This window comes from Saccostrea cucullata, unplaced genomic scaffold (assembly GCF_032062105.1).
Source record: "Saccostrea cucullata isolate Sc308-1 unplaced genomic scaffold, CSIRO_AGI_Scuc_v1 ctg370, whole genome shotgun sequence".
NCBI lineage: Eukaryota > Metazoa > Mollusca > Bivalvia > Ostreida > Ostreidae > Saccostrea > Saccostrea cuccullata.
Window position 1 is genome coordinate 78,723 of NW_026922495.1, and position 22,433 is coordinate 101,155.

The 22,433-nt window shown below is 35.6% G+C and overlaps 1 protein-coding gene across 2 annotated transcripts in view; it reads left to right on the plus strand.

The window, feature by feature from the left end:
* The window catches only part of LOC134261864 (ATPase MORC2-like), a 31,596-nt gene extending 11,951 nt beyond the window's left edge, over positions 1-19,645 (plus strand). The window contains exons 15-29 of one of the 2 annotated variants that reach the window (XM_062744260.1): positions 69-172; positions 571-676; positions 973-1,066; positions 2,025-2,063; positions 2,181-2,429; positions 4,067-4,228; positions 4,547-4,798; positions 5,199-5,274; positions 5,427-5,469; positions 5,559-5,648; positions 11,814-11,847; positions 13,340-13,497; positions 14,059-14,191; positions 14,502-14,618; positions 18,633-19,645. In XM_062744260.1, coding sequence (XP_062600244.1) covers positions 69-172; positions 571-676; positions 973-1,066; positions 2,025-2,063; positions 2,181-2,429; positions 4,067-4,228; positions 4,547-4,798; positions 5,199-5,274; positions 5,427-5,469; positions 5,559-5,648; positions 11,814-11,847; positions 13,340-13,497; positions 14,059-14,191; positions 14,502-14,618; positions 18,633-18,722 — 1,747 coding nt within the window. In that variant the 3' untranslated portion in view covers positions 18,723-19,645. Of the gene's footprint in view, positions 1-37; positions 173-570; positions 677-972; positions 1,067-2,024; positions 2,064-2,180; positions 2,430-4,066; positions 4,229-4,546; positions 4,799-5,198; positions 5,275-5,426; positions 5,470-5,558; positions 5,649-11,813; positions 11,848-13,339; positions 13,498-14,058; positions 14,192-14,501; positions 14,619-18,632 lie in introns of both variants that reach the window. The other variant, XM_062744261.1, reaches the window with a different exon arrangement.
* Positions 19,646-22,433: the final 2,788 nt, after the last annotated feature.

Genomic DNA, 22,433 nt, shown 5'->3' on the forward strand with positions numbered 1-22,433 from the left:
CAAGAAATCACGCTGTAAATCTGAAAAAAAGGAGAAGGTCTTGTAAAACATTTACATGCATGTTCCAGGGAGAACTTTGGGTACATATCTCAGAAATGGAAAGATCCGCCATCACAAGATTTGAAGTTTGTGAGGAAAAGGGCAATGCAGATCAATGTAACGTTACAGTGTGGTAAGTTTATTTTGTTGTCTTCTCAGGCCCCAGGGTCATGAAACTCTTGACTTTAGTCAAATGTTTGATTGCATGTAAGGATTAATAATTGTTAATAACTAAATTTACAGATAGCAACATGGTAGTGATGCAGTATTGGGAACATTTTTATGTTTTTGTCATTTGACTTCTACAGCCTTTCAGTTCAACATTAAGAATTTGTCTTAAGCTTAAGCTCTTTCATGATCCCCGGTGAATTAGTGAATCAAGGAATTAAAAATTCAGTGGAAATGTGAAACATGCATGACATGTTTTATTGACGTGAATAAGAATTTTATTGTACATGTATGAACCTTTAAACACGATGCAAAGATAATCTAATATTAATAATGGTCTTGGATGTTTATGTTGAATTTTAGATAATTGCCTGCGATGGCGGACCTTACCATTTTCATCAAATAACATCGGCAAAGATTTTGATGATGATTGGGTGTGTGCAATGAACCCTGATGTTCAACATAATAAGTAGGTGTTCAGTGTAAAGTACATAAATGTGTAAACTCATATGATGTCGTATATATTATGTGTTTGAATTTGCCCCATTTTATTTTTGCCCCTTTTGCCCTACTCTTAAGTTAAATTACTCTTAAATTAAAAACAGGGCGAATCCAAAGAACACGGTAGAATTTCTTAAACAGAAGTTGGACCAGGTAAATTTAAAATGGGGCAGAATTGTTTGCAAATGTGAAAGGGCAACAATAACCTTGTATACAGTAAATAGTTAGCGATTCATACATTATAAGAGAATTTCCTCTTTAAAGATGCTCAGCAATAGAACAAAAGATGAATATACCTGAAGGGGTCTTAAAGAAAGAAGTGAAAACAAAAGAACAGAAAACCAAAGATATAGAAGAGGTACAGTATAATTTGAATTGGCTTGTAATATTCGGAACTAAGTCTAATATAATTAAACCATTACTTACAAAGGATGCCAAATTGTCTGTTTAAAAAAGATAGAAATGTTACATTTTTAGCTCACCTGAGCCAAATGCTGGGCCACAAAAGCTGAAACTTAGGTGGAAGCATCCCAGGGTAGTGTAGATTCTAAATTGTTCAAATCATGACCCCAAGGGGTTGGGTGGGGCCACATTGGGGAATCAAAATTTTACATAGAAATATATAGGAAAAATATCTAAAAATCTTCTCAAGAACCACTGGGCCAGAAAAGCTGAAACTTAGGTGGAAGCATCCTGGGGTAGTGTAGATTCTAAATTGTTCAAATCATGACCCCTTGGGGTTGGGCGGGCCACAATAGGAAGCAAAGTTTTACATAAAAATATATAGGAAAATTTTTTTTTAAATCTTCTTCTCAAGAACCACTTGGCCAGAAAAGCTGAAACTTATGTGGAAGCATCCTGAGGTAAGTTAGATTTTGAATTTTACAAATCATGACCCCCGGGGGTTGGGCGGGCCACAATAGGGAATCAAAGTTTTACATAGAAGTATATAGGAAAAATCTTTAAAAATCTTCTTCTCAAGAACCACTGAGCCACAAAAGCTGAAACTTCGGTGGAAGCATCCTAGGGTAGTGTAGATTCTTAAATTGTCCAAATTATGATCCATGGTGTACGATGGGGTCACAATAGCTATTACAAGGGGGAAATCTGGTTAAGAATAGCATGGTCAAAGATTCTCAGGTGAGCGAAGTGGCCCATGGGCCTCTTGTTTCATGATTTGCATATATTCATTGTGTTTTAGGTTGCAAAAGATATGATGAATTGATGAAATTTTTATCACTTTTGTTTTTGCTAATTTAAACTTTTGTAAGTATTGTTAATCTCTCTTATAAGTAATTCTTTGTTTTTTAACACAGGAAATCAAGAAAAAGCAAGAACTTCTACAGAAAATGAATGTAAGTGCCATTAATTTCTTGTGGCTTTTCAGATAGACATAGACAGTGTCTTTGAGCATTTGTTCAATGGCTATTTTACATACTGTATACTTATTGAGAAATTATTATCTAATTTAGAAAACAAAGGCAGTGACGTCATCACGACAGGCAGCTGAAATGGAAAGGAAGAGGCGGGAAGAAGAGGAGAGACAACAGAGAGAGGAAGAGGAGAGAAAGAAGAAGGAGGCCGAGAAGAAGAAACGGGAGGAGAAGAGGAGGAGAGAGGAGGCCGAGCGAGAACGGGAGAGGAGGGAGAAGGAGAGGCTAGCCAGGCTGGAGAAAGCCAGGAAAGAGAGGGAGAAGGCAGAACGGGAACGCAAAGCCAGGGTAGGGGGTTACAGCTGAATTGAATTTGTTTGTGTGTCATGAAATCTACAGTTCAGCCCCTCTGAAACTCTCAAGTTTTATTAACATTAATTGGTTTTGTTTTATACTGCGCTTGGGAAGAATAAGGGCATATTCCATATATTTTAACTAGGGATGTGCGATTTTATCGGTATACCAGTATATCACGATTTTTTGTTGCGTGATACGTATCGTGATACGGAGACCTAAATACTGGTCTTTAGGTACATATTATAAAGTCCAGAAATTATACATTTATTTGTTCAATCTTTCAAATTACAATTACAGAAAGTATAAAAAATGTTGTAAAAAGTGAAAAGAACGGCATCTTACTGTCCAAACAAAATTGATTTTATATACAGTTAATTCTCGATAAACCGCCACCTTTTGTAATTTAGAAATCATGGCGGTATAACGAATTTGGCGATGAATCGAAATCTTTTTAGAAAACAAGAAGTGGAGTTACCGTTCTTAGAAATACCATTTAAGCGTTTCTATTCTTATAATAAAATGTACATGTATAAAGACATATTTTTTTATTGAAAATACTTCCAGTATTTTTTTATGTACAATTTCACTAAAACAAAATGTGCAGTAATGAAATAAAGACAAGTCATGTGTATTTAATATTATGTAAATCTGCACGTCTAATATTGAAAAAAAACAAGGTGGGTCGATCGTCGTGATTTATTACCGAAAGTACGTAAAATGAATTCTTGAATAAATTCATCGTTTATGGCATCATTGTTAATGAAACGTTCACAATTCATGCCGTATAATTATTTTTTCAGCAAACTTTGCATTAATTAAAGCAGACATCATCAAAATAATATAGTTATCCGCGCATTATAACAACGACCGCTTTCCTGGCGAAGCCCTGACTAAATGATTTTTATTAAACAAACAACAAAACTATTATAACAGTTCATGTTAAAATTATTATTTATTTTATTCTTGTTTAATTACTAAATTGCATTTACCTTGTCTGCCTTTGCATGCTTTAAAACAGGGATAGTGTCAACTAATTAGCCGCGCTTCACTGACCGTTTGAATCTGTGGCGGTATATCGAGATAATTGACACTTAAAAATGGACGTTTGTTTTGAAAACAGGGTGGCGGATGGCGGTTTGCAAATTTGGCACTATAAAGAGAATTTTATATAGCAGGAAAAACGTTCATGGGAAATCATGGCGGTATGACGAAAATGGCGATGAATCAAATGGCGATAATTCGAGAATTGACTGTACATAAAAATTTCAAGAAAGAAAAATTTTGTTTTTCTAGCATATTTTTTTAGAAAAATAATGATTTCTCATATTAAATCATTGTAAAAACTGCTTTTAAAAATATCATGATATTATCGTGATATTGGGTGGAAAAATCGTGATATATCGCGATGCGAAATTTTTGGCGATACCCATCCCTAATTTTTACCTTGATGCCATGGTGGACACTGAGGGTCGATAATGTGTTTGTCACATTGGTTTCCAGATGATAACATTGGAATGCATTTGTGCTGCACATTGCACAGACAGCAAATCATGAGAAAAATGCTTTTTAAATATGATGTACTTTCATTCATGAAGGAAATCTTAATGTTGATTGGTTTTACTCTGTAGGAAGCAGCTGTGGCAGCCAAAAAGAGAGCAATGTCTCCACCAGCTGCGAAATCCAAGTCCACCGTCAACAATTCCAAATCAAAAGCCATCCGGTCACCAACTGTATCCCAGTCCTCCATGAAGAATCCCCGAGTTACCCTAACCAACATTAAACATACACAGGTATGCATGATGTAGTAAAAGTTAAATGGGGACTTCTGAGATAAAAACTGTAGATAAGAAGTATAAATGATATGACTGGCTGGTTCATCCAAGTTGCTCTAACTATCCTTTGTATTAACTCATTTTGTGATTTTTCTACCAAAGTACATGTGACAAATTTCATTTCTATTGTAAATTCTGGAAGTATTCCAATCATAATGTGCAGGTTTAATGTAAATATAGAAATGTTTTTCAATCCTCCATATTAATCCAGAACATCAGACAAACATGAAACCTTGTTTATATGTATTAAACTGTGTATAAATTGCTTCTCGGCAGAATTTTGATGGGAGCGGAGAGGAAGTAGTGAATTCGGTGGGGAAGAGGAAGCCCCCTGTCTCCAGTGATTCTGAGGAGCCCCCCAGTCCTGCTAAAAGATCTAAGGCCACCTCCTCCGTGGACTCAGACAGTGACCTTGTGAACTCTAATAAACATAAATCTGTTGAGACACAGGCCGACGACACGGAGGATGAAGTGCCCCCCGTCAAAAGGGGGAGGAGATCCGCATTTAGTAACTCTGTTGCAGATATAGTATGTATCATGCTGGTTGTTATAAGTATAGTTTTATTTACTTTCAGAGACTCATGGAGTATGTTTCAAAGTTCATAGTGCTTAAATTTGATCTTATGTATATTTGAATTAAATACAATATTTTATTATACTATTGGCTCATCAATCATCAATGTATATACTGTAAGCAGAAAATCAGAAAGAAAGAACTTTGCATTCAAACAAAACCATTCAGTTTAGAAATGCTTAGGGCTTTTAAATATGGCCAAGGCTTTCTTGGGTTTTTCAGTTTGGAAATGCTTAGGGCTCTTAAATATGGCCAAGGCTTTCTCGGTTTTCTTGGTGCATTCTGTATTAAGTTATGTATGATATAGGGGTGTGTTGTAATATTTGAAATAAACCAAGTACATTTTCTTTGCAGTCCTCATGTGAAGATGATTCAAAAGTAGGAGACAATGATGTAGGTCGCTTGTCATCAACAGATGCTGATAGTGATAGTAAGTGCTGCATTCAGTTTAGAAACATTAGACCTTATTTTCTTAAACAAGAAAAAATTGGCCACCAAGAAAATATAATTTTACAGTATTTCATGAAAATGATTGTGCATGCCATCAACTTAAATTTCATATTGCAATTTCCTCAATTTTAGGTGAAATTGGGACCAAAGTAGAAGTTCAAGTCAGTAAGAAATGGTAAGTTAAGCATGAAATAGTGTAAGGAGGAGTGAAGAGATGTAATGAGGAGGGTTATTATGTCATTTGGAATTTACTCATGATTTCAGGTACACTGGCAGGGTGGTCAAAGTCAACCATGCAGACAAGAAGTGGAAAGTCAAATTTGATAACAATCCCAGGGACAAGTATGATAAATGGTAAGTGTTTTATGTAGTGGCACTTTGGTTTTTATTTCCTTTTATAGTACATTTATATACAGTATATAGATGAATACATTAGATGGATCTGGAAAAGATATTATACAGATAGTTTGTCAAAGGAACAGGAGCTTGCATATTTGATGTTTGAGCTCTGTGTTTTGTATGATAAGACACAGTGTTATAATTTCAGTTTTCATATTAAACTTGATAGTGATCAAGATTTAGAGTTAATGTGAGCTGCGTTTGAATCAAGTGCTTTCATGCATATCTATAGAAATCTATATCTGTAGAAATCAGAAAAACTTTGTAAAGCTTAAGAACCCTCTCTACACTGCACACTAAAAAGTGATCTGCCCTTAGATCTAAATTTCTAAAAAATAGGAATTTACAATATATTACTCAATTTGTAATTAATTCAAATATTCTTAACATTTTAAAAGGCCAAGATAAATTAACTGAACATGTTTTTTTACTTGTATTTTCTCTGTTGAAGTAATTAACAAATTTCTATTCACTGATACTGTGTTGTCTTTGTACATTTTTCCCTGGGGATAAATTCCACACACCATACATTGAAAATTAAATAAATAAGCTCAATATTAATTCCTTTATACAATATATTTTTCTCAATGTCCAAAAAAAATTTGCACTTGTGTAGAGAGGGTCCTTAAGTATAGACTTTAAAATGTTCATAAATACTTGGAATTGTGAATAACCTTTGTGAACTGGAATGCTAAAAATGAAAACAGGAGTGCAAACAATCAAGTCAATGATCAAAATGTTAACAACTGTCGCATAAATATGAGTAATTCAGTGTGAAATATTAGCTAATCATGCAAATGATAGAGGAGCACCATATCAAAGTCTGACCTGTGTGCAGTAGAGAGCATGTCTTATTGATGGGTGATTCTGATACATGTTTGTGTGAGATTACAGAACTTTTTCTCTCCTATTGGCTATTCAGCAATAGTACTGTATTATGTATCACTAGTGGGAGTTTAATTTCTTGAAATAAAAGGCTGTGTTGAATGAAATGATCTGCTTAGGATTGCCTATTACATTTTGCTCTCCTCATTTCCAAAAGCCAGGGGACATTAAACTCACTGTACTTGTAACTCAGTCTGCCCATCTGTATTAAAGACTTTAACCTTGGTCATTATTTAGTCTAAAGCATCATGGATAAAGAGAATTCTTAATTGTTTAAATGAAGGGCCATGCCCCCTTCCAAAGGGATATTATCAGGAAAGGAAAAAAATGGGATGGATTATTAAAAATAGAATCATCGCACCATAAATCTTTTTGATTTAAATGGTAGCTTCCTGAGGTATAGAAGATTCTAAATTGTTAAATTATGGCCCTTGGGGGTAGGATAAGGCCGTAATCGGGAGTAAAAGCTTTACATTGATCATGATTGATGCATACAGTTAAAACTTCTTGAGGTAGTGCATTTTCTAAATTATTCAAGTTGTGGTCCCTGGATGAAGGGTAGGACCACAATAAGGAATTAAAGTTTAACATTGAAATACAAATGAAAGATCTTTAAAAATCTTCTTCTGAAGAACCACTGGAAAAGGAGAAGATGGAAACTGTCTGATGTATATGTAGTGTAGATTCTAAATGGTTCAAATTATGGCCCCCAGAGGTAAGTGGGGGGGGGGCACATTAGTTGATCAAAATCTATGCAAGAAAAAAATTTTTTTTTTCTAATTTATTGCACCAGAAAGCTTAAACTAATAATGGAAGCTTCCCGAGGTGTGTAGATTCTGAATTGTTCCAATCATGGCCCCTGGGGTGGGATGGGGCAACAGTAGGAGTTATATAGGCAAAAATGATTAAAACTCTTCAAGAGCGAATGCATGATGAATCAATTTTATGTGGAAGCGTCCTCTTATAGTGTAAAATCCATTTTTGCTCAAATCATGGCCACTTTATATAGGTTGTGACCACAAAAGGCAATAAAAAAAACAAAGTGTCCTTTTTACAACAAAAAAAAAAACAAAAACAGAAAAAAAACTCTCAGATTTTTGTTATATTAGGAACATACAATATACAGGATATTGGTGAAGTATCATATTTCTCTTTTTCATGGAAAAAATATAAGCTGGAAACTGTGAAAAAGGCACAATTACAGAAAAAAAAACATCATATGATTGATGAATTGTGTAAATATGATAAACATTTATATTAGAGCTTGTGTATGTCCAAATGAAAGGTTGTGAGAAAAATGATTGCATTAAACTTTAAACATGTCAATTTCCACATTTACCAGTGTATGAAATGGATATAGGAATAAGCAATTGACTGCAAACCTACAAGAAAAAGAGGGCAGATTTTTTTAAACCAGAATGGTTTCTTTAATCATGATAACTTTTATTTATTGAAAATACAAGAATGCAATGCAGCTCCTTTAAAAAAGATAAGATTCGACTAAATTACATTTAAGTATAAAAATAATATTAAAGAAATGAAGCCCTTTTGCTACAGTCACTTGTAACCTGCTCCTAATCCAGAGGAATTGTAGAGGTTACTTCCCTTTGTACAGATGATTAGTGTGACTCATTCTATCCCTGTTTTTCTCCCCCATACAATGTGACATCTATTTTACAGTAAGACTGCCACTGGGAAGGTTTATGTAGATCCAATACATTAATAGAGCTACATTCCTATACCATCTTGATAAGACCTTTCACACCCATTCTTAGTGAAGTTAGTCATAAGATGAGGACAATGTTTATCGGGGGATCCACCACTGACACAATCAGATAGAATTGTCCCGTTACTCTGGTCAGACTAAGGACCTGTTTATGTCAATCACCCCCGTGTCTTTTGTGTCCATTGTCCAGCGACTTCTTGACGCTATCATTTCACTGCAGGATGCTGACATTTAAATCTACTGTCCTTACCCCATCTGACACAGTGGACCACCTCTTGGACATTTAATGGAAGAAAGAGTACAAATTACTGAGGAATGTCCCCCCAACATTTAAACTGCCATGATTTCTGTATGTTGTAAATAGAAATTAGCTTTGAAATTTGGGAATTTTTTTAAAAACACTTTTATTGTATTTATTGATGACTCTGTTTGTGGCATTTTCTTCTTTTTTACCCTCCATTATATTACTCATGGTGTATTTGCATAAAAACAGACCCAATAATTACTGAAAATGTATTGGTGTGTCAAGAAATCTTTGATTAGCTGGGACTTCTTTTTCCATTGACTTAATGAAAGCTCCACCGCTTCCAATGTTTTGACACCCGTTCCTGTGAATATTGGGGGTCTCCATCCAAATCAGCTGTGACAGCTGTTCCTATTCCTGATTCCCTGTTCCTCCAGGAATATAATCACATAATCCATTTTTTTTTTGATTGACACCTTGCCTCTGGATAGATATGGATATCTCTAGCGAATTCTTTTCCAGAATTATTTTCTTCGGGGATGTAGATTGCATTTGACTGGTGGCCGGACGTGTGAGATGTTTTTCTTTTGGAGATGTTTCGGCACCTCCACTTGTAAAATTTAGCTGCTTGCCTATCACAGAATGTGTTTTCCTTATTATTGTTCTGGCTAGATCTGTCGAGAATTTCAGGCATCTTTGTTGGTTCTGACACAACAGCACGGCAAATGGGAATAAAGAGTTTATTTCTTCGTGAAAGTGATTAAAAATTTACAAGTACGGTCCACAGTCGAGTTGTAAATTTTTTAACCAATTGTAAGCAATATAATTTTATGTCTATGTGAAGCAATTAGCACTGTCCCTTATGTGTAATTTGCCGATATTAGCAAATGCTGAAGGATTTCATTTAGCAACGGACTGCATAATGCTTCAAATCTCTGTGGGGACTCGCAGCTATTATTTTTTGTAGGGTTTAGTTCTTTCTTGCTAATTTTTTTATGGGTTTCTCTCTTAATGAGACTGAGTGATGAATAAATATATTTTTCCTGGTGTAGTCTGAGTTGTTTTATGAAGGCATCTCATGTCATGCTGAATCTTGTTTTCTTAATCAATTCATTTAGGTTTTATAGAAAAAAAAGATGGTTTATTAAAAATACATTATCACAACTACAATCAAACTTTGTTATATAGAAATGTGTGGTACATGTACTAAGAAAGCACTTGGATATTCCTGAGAATTCAAGATGTCTATGCTTAAAGAATAAGGGGTTGGTACTTCCCAAAAACTTTGGTGTTCACATATCTATGGTATCGAGATACATGCATCAGTGTTTGAGATACCAAAGTTCAACTGTAATTCCTTAGTAATTTTTCCAGAATTCTTTTTATCAGTGTAGAAGTCTCCTTATCAAAAGGAAGCCTCCAGCATAATGTAGTCCCCAGTCAGGGAGGGAATCGTTTGATCTGGGTATTCGTGATGAGCCAGTCGGGTCATTGATACTGACTCTGGGAGGGGGTGATTGGAAGCAAAACGATCATTTTCTTTCAGTGGGAGTATCATTTGACAAAGAGCCCGGGGTCTGTGGTCATTTGACAAGGGAAAATTACACCCGTGTCTCGACATTGATGAAATTTTAATCAGATGTTGCATGGATTTTGGGCTTTCTGCGGGTGCACTAATGCAAGTGGCCTTAGATCTCGTGTTGGCGGTGTTGCTTGTGATGGTCTTTTGATGAGGTGCTCTTGCTCATTGTTCTTCAATAAAATCATTCTAGAGATTGTAAAAAAAAAAATGTCTTTTTTGCCTCTATCTTTCTGATCCACAAAAACTGAATAATGAAAAATCCTGCAAAAACTCGAATATAATAATTATTAGAAAAAAAGAATGTATTTGGTTGAATATGAAAAACAATCATAAAAAATCTCTAATTCATTAAATTTTGTTAGTCTTCTTCCTTATTCTGTCATCTGCAAGATTATAGTGAGTTAAGTCTCCAAAATAAACTGGACTTCAATGTGATAGATTATTTTTCTCCGTCTTTTTCTGTGACACATCTGAGGTGCTTGAAATTGATCTTTGATATCTGAAGTTACTTAAGATTTCTTATTAGAATCCCATTTTGGGGAGAATTAATACCTCGAAATGTTAGTAGTTATGTAAGAAGGTACAAAATTCTTATGTATTTAACACTGGCAAGTGATCAAGGATCATTATATCTATAATGGCAATCGGAGAAGGGAAGCAAACGCGGAGGGAAAAAATTAATTTCTGGGTGACGTACATCGGAATTCTTATCATTGGATTCATATTGTACCAGAGCCAACAAGATGTCAACACAGAGGTGACAAATTACAATATTTGGAATCTGTTTGAAAACATTGATATCACGTTGGAACAATAGGTGTGCAGGTAGGGGCCAGCGACTGATTAGTCGCAGTGTCAGATGCCATACACCTCCGTTACCATGTGGTGGTGTGTGGGCACGTGTACTATACCAAGAATTAGCCCAACAAAGGCCACAATTATCACTCCTCTGACAATATTTTACCCGGCTCCCAATCCATACCTCGGTATTGCAGGCTGTCGGGGATGTTTTCTCTGGGTAGATAATAAAACAAATTGTTAATGTGTTGTGTTTGTAATGAGGTAATTATAAGGGGGGCTGTAGAGGAGTTGTCCTGGGGAGATAATCCCTACCTTTGTTACAAGTTCTGAGCTTTTTGTGTGGGGACTGAGCTGACCACAGGTTATTAAGGCAGTGTATTCTCTTGGTGGGGGATTCTCAACCACTTTATTTATTAAGTCCCCAGAACTGAACTGTTTTGGTAGGATACCGGTGTGACATGGGACAGGCCTGCTGGGTCCTGGGTGGTGTTTTCCCCACCAGGTTTTATCCCTGGCACGTTCCACAGGCACTCTAAAGAACTTAATTAAATTGTGTCGGCTCCACTTGCCTTGAATAAAGTTGTAAAGTTACTGTTTATTTTAGACAGAATTAAAGTAGTCATTACTATGCAGGGGCTTTGTCAGAATTCCATGCTGTCCTATCAGTCTGAGTGGGGGACCATATTGTTTGCTTCATTAGCCTCATCTAATGCTTGAACCCAGACCACAAAACATGAGCTCAAGCTTAAATAAGTCCTCATGAAAAATTATTCCTGCATTCCTGGATAGTTTTAAGAAAAAGATATTACATTAAAAAATAAAATAAATTCATGAAATTCAGAAAAACCAAATCTTTCTTTCAATATTTTTTTTTCCCTTCAGGTTTGACAAAGGTGGAACAGATATTAAACTCCTTGTAAGTATTGTATTCAAAAGCGCATTGCTGATATTCATAAATGCTTTTTTTTTTTAGGTCACCTGAGTCACTCAGGTGACCTATTGCTATCTGTTTTTGTCCGTCGTCGTCCGTCGTACGTCGTTCGTCGTCAATCGGTCGTAAACTTTTGAACATTTTCAGCTTCTTCTCTGCAACCACTGAACCAATTTCAACCAAATTTGGCACAAAGCATCTATGGGTGAAGGGGAACAAAAATTGTGAATTTCATGATCCCTGCCCCCCTGGGGCCTGGGGGGTGGGGCCAAAACCACTAAAATTAATGCAATCTTCAAAAATCTTCTTCTTTACTCCTGGACATCAAGCAGTCAAACTGTTTGCATGATTGTAATCAGCATTGAGTCCTTTACCAAAATTGTGAAATTCATGGCCCTGGGGTCAGGGGTTCTTGTACTAGGGCGGGGCTAAATAAGTATATAGTGAAAATGCATTATTTCTTTGAAAATCTTCTTCTCTGCTCCTGGGTATTAAATAAACTAACTAAGTACATAGTTATGATGAGCAAGAGTGCCTCTACCAAAATTGTGAATTTTATGGCCCCAGGGTCAGGGGTTCTGGTGTCAGGGCGGGGCTCTATTGATTATATAGTGAAAATACATGAATTCTTTGAAAATCTTCTTCTCTGCTCCTAGGTTTTATATAAACTAACTAAGTACATAGTTATGATGAGCAAGAGTGCCACTACCAAAATTGTGAATTTTATGGCCCCAGGGTCAGGGGTTCTGGTTTTAGGGTGGGGCTCTATTGATTATATAGAGGAAATACATGAATTCTTTGAAAATCTTCTTCTTTACTCCTGGGTATGAAATAAACTAACTAAGTACATAGTTATGATGAACAAGAGTGCCTCTGCCAAAATTGTGAATTTTATGGCCCCAGGGTCAGGGATTCAGGTGTTAGGGCGGGGCTGTATTGATTATACATGTATAGTGAAAAAACATTAAATCTTTGAATATTTTCATCTTTGCTCCTAGGTTTTAAGCAGATGAATTACCTATATAGTTTTGAGCAATCCCTAATCTTCAAGAATTGTAAATTTCAAGGCCCCAGGGTCAGTTGTACCATAGTGGGGGGGGGGGGGGGGCTGTACTTATGTACTGAAAATGAATGAATTGTTTGAAATGTGCTCCTTGGTATTAATCAAATATTTTTGCTGCTAAGTGTATAGTTATGATGACCAGATTGTAAATGCTACAGCATCTGGCTTAAAACATGGATCAAATTCAGTCACTGGAAAGTTGTTGAATAATGCTCAGGTGACCTATAAGGCCCAGGGGCCTCTTGTTTTTTTTGCTCTTCATTTCATATCATTGACTCAGAAATAAATGAAAAAGACATAGATACTAAAATAATTTTATGCTTTGGCTGTTTAAAAATAAAAATGAAAAAAAATGTAATAATGAGGTACACTGGTACAGAATATAGAGGATGAATGAGTGAGGATTTTTTGTAGAACGTTCATCCAGTCTCCTCGGAGTCCACCAATCACACCCCACCCTCTCCCGCCTCCTCCCAGGACACAGCGGCAGAAACGCCATCATCGTCAACAGCGACAACCGCCGTGGCAACATCGTCAGATCAGGTGACGGAGGAAATCGCCAATGGCTACAGGTCGGGTGTCATAGTTCATTACTCCTGTACTGTTCAGTCTAGATAAATGAGAGTACTTCAGGTTTCTAGAGTCATGCAAAGTAGTGACTGTATCAGATTTAGTTTGCAAAATATTAGATTAATATATGGAAAGTATCATTGATCTGTGCAAGTAATAAAAGTACAGAAAATGCGCATCAAAAAATAAAACCATAAATCATCAGATTTACCTAAGCTGAAGAGATTTCAATGTCTAAAATTTGTTATAACAAATATAAGCATGTCAGCATTAGAATGCATTTTTAGATCTGGTTTCTGTTGTCCTTGAAACAGATTTTTCAGACCAAGTAATACATTACATTCTCTGTAAAATAAGGATCTTGGATTCATAATTCTTTGCCCCCTTTTGAGAGGTTTCTCGGACAGTTTGGCACTGCCCATATTTCTAAGAGAATTAAAAAAAAAGTATTAAAGGGGTGTCAGTTTGGTATGTGTCCGATTTGATTTTGCAGGACCTGTTTGTTATGGGTCAGATTGGATTTTGTAGGACCTGTTTGTTATGTGTCCAATTTGATTTTGCAGAACCTGTTTGCGGTACTTCTTGCCCCCTCAGTGGATCATGGAGAAGGATACTATCACCACCATGACTCTCCAGGAACTGGCCAACTTTCCCCTGGACGATTTCTTCGATCACTACGAGAAAGGCCTGCGAAAAGTAAGATTTTACAGTAAAACTCATTTATAAGGAAGTCACTGGGACCTAAGAAATTACTTTTGCTATATCCTTAATTTGTTATATCTGTATAAGAAATTCATTAAGTTTATAGAGTCGGGGATCAAAAGTGACTTTGCTATATCCATGAATTTGCAATATCCGTGTTCGTAATAAATGAGTTTTACTGTATACATTCTGCCAATTGATAATTCTGGAAAATAAGCAAGGAATTCAAGAATTCTTGAATCTAAAACTGCAGTTCGTTAGAATGTTACTTTGTCATTAAAGTTGGTTTTTTTCCCTTTTGTAGTTGGTTGGAAATTTTCAAACTGAGGCAGCGCAGAGAAAACAGGAGAGTGATGCAGCGGTGTCCAAGCTGTCATCGGTCAGGAAACTGATTGCCAAGCTCCTCAAGTCAATCAACGAGGTAAGCGAGGTCATTAGATAGGGCTGGGGCAATGTATTCCTACACACTTATAACAAAATACCTAGGACGGACAGTTTATATTTGTTATAAGCATAATTTTGTATGTCTGTTAAGTTTTCAATACATTTTAAAGTCAAGGGGAATAAAAGTCACCTCATTGTAGGTGTCAATTCATTATAAGCATGTTGGCTATAAGTGTGTTTTACTGTACGTGTACATTTCTGGATTGTAATGCATTGTGTACATAATGCATATCAAAAACACTCATTCCATCATGAAATACAGTAGAAAGTAAGAAAGTGTTTTTAAAAAGATGGCTTTATATGTAAAGGAGGTTTATGATATATTCATTGTTTTTCATACCTTGTTACATTCAATGTATCATGAGACATATGGTACATGTATATGTCTCAAAATACCTGTATTGTCCTTAAACTACATCAAAAATAACTTCATTTGAAAATTGTTCTATTAGTATCTTGGTAGTTTTTTATAAAGTCATTGTAATTTGTAGGAGTAGAGTGTCGAGGCTTGCTTGAAGAATAATCCTCAGAATTTGTTCAGATTAGCAGCAGTTCCGTAAATGGAACAGAATGCATTTATCTGATATTTTATTTGTCCCTGTTAACTAATGAGACTAGGTTTGAGATTTTGGCTTCGGGATATAATCTACGTCAGTTGTTTCACTTGTACTGTAGAGTTAACCCGAGTCAGGTTAAAAATGGAATAAGATCAAGTTTTTAATCTGTTCCTATCTCGGAAATTTTAGCATGAACAACAAGTAAATCCCGGAAATTTCCAAAACGTGTGCAACATCTATCAGATTTAACAGCTTAGAGACTTAGGCTCTTTGGTCTTATCAGCAAAACTTCTAATGTGAAAAAAAGCCTTTGTGAAATTTTACAGTTTGTAGTCTACCATCTTATGAAAGTTGATGTTTGTTAGAATGGAAACTCGTGTTTATCATCGTGATGTACAGGATTTTGTCCAAACGCACAAAGGATGAGGGCCTTGTCATTTCCTTTTTCTATTGGTTCAAGTTATCTTGTTGTTAGAGTACCATTTTGCATGATTTGGGCAGTAAAAATACATGGAAAGAGGGAGAGAGGCCCTCTTCAGACAAGCCTATACATTACAGCATCAATATTCATATTATTGTCAGCATTAATAGCCAGTATCAATACACCATCTTCCAATACAGAATTAATTGGCGTACATCCCGGCTTGCAATGGCAAATTTTGCCACCTCCGGACTGCAGATAATGTCGTCTGTTGCTTGCTCCATGATTGATGTGCACCCAGGGACCATTATTTTCCAAACACAAACTCTTCCGTTAAAAGGACCGATAGCATTTCTTTCCCATTTCTGGATAAAAATTCTCCGATTTTTTTTTTTTTGAAAGGGGATGTTGGATCGATTTTAAGAATATTAGTCGATAGATATTTTTCCTGGAAAGTGGAAGACGGCATTTTGGCGACATCGAAGGGAATCGTTTGCGTTTACTGATAAGGATCTCTTTAATTACATGATGTTTTTTTATGTTCAGGAAATTTTTAAAGGACATTTGCTGTATAATTTTTTTTCATTTAAATCTCGATGTATGATGATTACTAAGTGATGGTGCTTTGGACTTTTTTTTTATTGATGGGAGTTATTTATCTAGGAAAAAATCACAAGTTCAAAAAAAAAAAAATGGAGATGAAAATGTGTAAGGGTTTTTTCTTTCTTTTTTATGCCAAAATTTGGAAAAAATATAAATTTGTAAAACTGCATTTCAAAAATTTCATCAACAATAGCTTCATTTTTTAAGAATGTTTTTATAACATTTATAAAATGGTTTCCATGGGGGAAGAATTTACCATGAACTTGGGTAGTTTAATTATACGTACCAATACTTAGGCAGTGAAAAGGTGCTTGAATCGACATTTAATTTTAATTTTGAACACCTGTATTTTATTGGATGCCTTTTATTGGGTCTTTTGTTAGCCTGACGAGAGACAGCTTTGAAATTTGAAGCTCTGTAATACTGTTTTAGAAGGTATTCTAATCCCTTGCAGAAAACTGCTAATAAAAAGTAGAAATTTGAGAGTTTTTCAAAACTATTTACCGTTCATTGTCGTTGATCTTCTTAACGTTTAATATTGAGATATAAATACCTTGCAGTTTCATACTTGTTTTGCACCAGTCATCAGGCAGTGGTAATTTAGCACATTAAATATAATTGTTCATTAAATTTGCAAAATTAGTGCTAAAAATGATTCCCTCGTAATAATTTGTTGGTGAATTTCAGGTGATTTTCAGTTGTTAATGGCACAGAGGACACACCTAGCTTCCTCCCACATTAATAGTTGAGAGTGTATTTCATCCGTTTTATATTGCTTTCTGTTGGATTGCCACAAAGGTATTAAATGTTTTCTGGACAGATTTGGTTACCTTTAGAACACCGTCACAGAATAGTTGATGTTTTACTTCGCTGACAGTGTGCATATGTTCAGCAGTTTGGCCTCTTTTGCTCCGATAACAGCATTGTCATTTTATGGTCCTTCGTAATAGATTTAAATTAAAGCCCTTTAAGAGGACAAAACTATTTTTGTGTGATTACTAAAAGACAGAATTTGAGGGATCATATGAAACCCAAAATGTTTATTGTAGATTCATTGGAAAATTTTATGGGTCCAATATGTATATGTTACAGCAACTGAATCTTTATGGTCATGTTTATTTATTTTAGCCCTAGTTTTTTGAAGAGCTCTTAAAGAGGTCACTAGTTGCTTCTTAATATTACATAAAGGGTAGTGGTTAAAGTATTTCCCATGCATCATTTTACATAACTAAGGAAGATATTGTATGCAGATTAATTCAGAAGGAGCTATTTCTGGTTAGATTCCACTGCATCAGTTATCATGCATTTTAATTTAATCTTAAGCCTATTAAAATAAGGCTTTTAAAAAATGAATTCTCATCTGTATACAATATATTTATTTTATCTGTTTTATAATGGTAGAAAAATACATAGAAACTATTGAAAACAAGATTTAAAGAATTGAATTTTTAAAAAAAGCAAACTGTATTATGGGAGTTTATTTTTATTTAATATCCAATGTATGAAAATAATGCTTCTTTTCTTTTATTGATTGCTGTGTTTATAGAAAGTAGGTGTTGATTTTTTACCTTGAAATTTTGTAAGGAAAACATGTAAAGCAAATAAATCATGTTTCAAATTGATTTCAAATATCTGTTTGTTAAAATAAACTTATTTTAACAAGGTAGTTTGAAAAGTTCAATCCCAGTATCATAAAGTAAACTGCAGGATCAAAGAGGATTTTTATTTTTTACTGTGATGTACCGAATTGTACATTGTGAATAAATATGTTAAGGAAAATTATCCTGCTATTTGACAGTAAAAGAAATGGGGGGAATGACATGCAGATTTTGGCACCTGAGAAGCTGATCTGGCCCTAGATCTCCATAGCGGAGTGTTAATGTGATTGGTGACCACCCAAACGTTAAATTGATCCACTTGTCACACTGTTACCAATATCTGTTTAAAGACCCATCTCCTGGTTGTTATGTATGCGAGATGCTGGGTACATTTAGTACTCCCACAGGTGTAGTCGGATTGTGTTTCCCCATAAAAAAAAATATATGTACACAGAGAGATTGTCAACCACAGTGGTGATAGTACCGTAGGTCTGGGTGCAGGGACCTAATTGAGACATTTGGTACTGGAAGTTGTATGCAAGGAGAAAGGGTGAATTAAAAAAGATTTACAGCAGATATAATCCACAATCAGTATGCAAAATAATCCATCTTGTGTGACTGAATGAAAACAAGTAGTGAACTGTTTGTAATAGACAAGGCCAACATGTAATTAAAATTTCTCTAAGACCTAAGCCATGTCACAAAGCTGCACCCTCAAAAGAATAATACATACTCATGCTTGTATGTAGAGGAATAAGATTCTTAAAAATATCAATGATTGGTCTGTCTAATCTTGTTGTCTCTTTTTGCAGGAATTTGATATCGACCCAGAGGCAGATGGAGACCAAGTGGATGAACTCCTAGCTGCGTGTGTAAAGCAGGCCGTCCAGTCACAAACATAGGACCCTCCACCTCATTAGATCCACACCTCAAAATCTCATCAAGGTACTACTGGGCAGTCCTCTGCTGAATTCCCCCCTGAACAGTGACTGGGATATCCCTTTGTTACGCTGAGCTTGGAATGCTGGGATACGATTCTCCTCTCATCTGCTGGTGCTGTGATGAGAAAGTGGTTGGTTTAGAACCACTCAAACCTTTTCCATGCTTACATCACTTGCCATAAATCAGTGTTTGAACGAAAGTCTTTTCAAGGATCAAAAATTTCATAACAGTATTTTTTTTCTGTTTTTAACCATGGTGTGGCTTTGCTTCATTGTGATTGAAACTTCTTGCTAATTTTGTCAAACATGTCCATGTAGTTCACTGTTAGACACAAAATGTTTAATTTTTGATCAGTCAGTACACAGGTTGATGTGGATTGATGTTTTTATTGCTTGTTAAATATAGAATTGTTTATGCTATCATGAAGGTATGAGTAGATAAGGACGAGGATTTTAAGGATTTACATAAAAAGCCTGTCAAGCTTTATTTGATATCATATTTTAATGTTAATTCACAAGTATACGCATAATACTGGGATTGGATGGTAGGATACACCAGTGTATGATTTTGATTAATCATTTGATGCTAGGTATGGAAATCAGAAACAAAATAATTCCAGATTGTTGCTGTAGGGTGATGTTTTCCTTCAATTTCTTTCTTACTTTGTTTATGTCAGTAGTTCTGAGATCAGTAAACCTTGTGAAGTCTGTAAAATATGAAAAAATTGACTAGATTTCAAGACAGTTTCATGATCTTCAGAAGAAAGAAAACTTGAAAAGATGTCCCATTTTTTTTTTTTGTCATATACAGTTTTTCTCCATGTCTTAAAACATTGCTCAGATTCATGTTTCATACATTAGTGACCCGGTTTACATTATTTGATCTTTTTAGGTCACCTGAGTAAACTCAGGTGACCTATTGCTATCACTTTTCGTCCGTCGTCGTTCGTCGTTCGTCGTTCGTCGTGCGTCGTGCGTTAACATTTGAACATTTTCAGCTTCTTCTCTGAAACCACAGAACCAATTTCAACCAAATTTGGCATATAGCATCTATGGGTGAAGGGGAACAAAAATTGTGAATTTCATGGGCCTTGCCCCCCTGGGGCCTGGGGGGTGGGGCAAAAACCACTAAAATTAGTGCAATCTTTAAAAATCTTCTTCTTTACTCCTGGACATCAAGCAGTCAAACTGTTTGCATGATTGTAATCAGCATTGAGTCCTCTACCAAAATTGTGAAATTCATGGCCCCGGGGTCAGGGGTTCTGGTGTTAGGGTGGGGCTAAATAAGTATATAGTGAAATTTCATGATTTCTTTGAAAATCTTCTTCTCTGCTCCTGGGTATTAAATAAACAAACTAAGTGCATAGTTATGATGAGCAAGAGTGCCTCTACCAAAATTGTGAATTTTATGGCCCCAGGGTCAGGGGTTCTGGTGTTAGGGTGGGGCTCTATAGATTATATAGTGAAAATACATAAATTCTTTGAAAATCTTCTTCTCTGCTGCTGGGTATTAAATAAACTAACTAAGTGCATAGTTATGATGAGCAAGAGTGCCTCTACCAAAATTGTGAATTCGATGGCCCCAGGGTCAGGGGTTCTGGTGTAAGGGGGGGGGGGGGGCTCTATAGATTACATAGTGAAAATACTTGAATTCTTTGAAAATCTTCTTCTCTGCTCCTGGGTAATAAATAAACTAAATAAGTGCATAGTTATGATGAGCAAGAGTGTCTCTACCAAAATTGTGAATTCTATGGCCCCAGGGTCAGGGGTTCTGGTGTAAGGGGGGGGGGGGGCTCTATAGATTATATAGTGAAAATACATGAATTCTTTGAAAATCTTCTCTGCTCCTGGGTATTAAATAAACTAAATAAGTGCATAGTTATGATGAGCAAGAGTGCCTCTACCAAAATTGTGAATTTTATGGCCCCAGGATCAGGGGTTCTGGTGTAGGGGGGGGGGGCTCTATAGATTATATAGTGAAAATACTTGAATTCTTTGAAAAACTTCTTCTCTGCTCCTGGGTATTGAATTAACTAACTAAGTGCTTTGTTATGATGAGCAAAAGTGCTTCTACCAAAATTGTGAATTCGATGGCCCCAGGGTCAGGGGTTCTGGTGAAGGGGGGGGGCTCTTTAGATTATATAGTGAAAATACATGAATTCTTTGAAAATCTTCTCTGCGTCTGGGTATTAAATAAAGTAAATAAGTGCATAGTTATGATGAGCAAGAGTGCCTCTTCCAAAATTGTGAATTTTATGGCCCCAGGGTCAGGGATTCTAGTGATAGGGTGGGGCTTTATTGATTATACAATGAAAATACACTAAATCTCTGAAAGTTTTCTTCTCTGCTCCTTGGTATTAAGCAGATGAACTACCTATGTAGTTATGATGAGTAAGGGTCTTAATCTTCCAGAATTGTGAATTTCAAGGCCCCAGGGTCAAGGGTACCATAGAGGAGGGGGGCTGTACTTATATACTGAAACTGGATGAATTGTTTGAAATCTGCTCCTTGGTATTTATCAAATATTTTTGAAAAGCAAGGGTGTCTTTTCAAAAATTGTGCAATGTGTGGATCTAGGCCTAAGGGTCAGGGGTTCATGTGTGATTGGGGCATTACTGATCATGCTGAATATTACTGATTACTTGAAATGCGGTTTTTGTTCCCCTACCCTGCCTATGGGTATTAAGTAAACAAACTAAGCAACTGCTAAGTGTATTGTTATGATGATCAATGGTGCCTATTTCAAAATTGTGAATGCCATAGCATCTGGATTAAAACATGAATCAAATTCAATCACTGGAAAGTTGTTGCATAATGCTCAGGTGACCTATAAGGCCCATGGGCCTCTTGTTTTTTATCAAAATTGTCACAGTTCTTTTATTTTATTATAAATTTTGAGAATTCAAGTTTGATTGTGAAACCTTCTATGAATCTAGGTAGCTTTTCCATTTCTGTTGAGAGTAGATTATTTTATTATTTCCCAGAATGCAACAGATAGGGATTTTGGGAACACATGTATTAAGTTTTACAGAAATATAGAAAGAGAAAATGAATCTCAAGTTAGAGGAGTGGGTGGTCATTAAATCTGATGATAGGTGAACAATAATTCACTTACCTAAAGGTCTGATGTAAGTCATAATGAAACCTTCTCTTGTTTAGGAGAGACATGTTTTGTAAATTTTATGACCAGTCTGTATATTTCTAAACCAATGCAACAGAGCTGGGATAATATTCTTATTTGTAAGATGAAGTTTCTACAGTGCGTATAATGGTACACCAAGTTTTGTATGTAGTAGTAAGTCATGTAGGATAATTTAATATAGTAACTGAATGGCTTGCAGAACTGACAAAGACACTCAAAAGAACTTTTCTTTGAAATGAAAGTATGCATACTACACTTATGTTTTATGGTTACATCATCTGGCTATTCCCCATGTTATGGGTCATTTCTGCAGTTGTCTCATTTTGGTGTACATGTATAAGTTAAATGACTTAAAAATATGTAAAATGAAATACCCAGGATCTTGCGTTTTAATGAGTGGATTTGTGAGTTATGAAACTGATTTCAAAAGCTTGGAACCAAAAAAAAAATGATCCATTGTTCGTTACTTTTTCTGTAAATTAGGATTCAATCTTATCCAATGATTTATTATTCAGTCTTATCCAATAGGA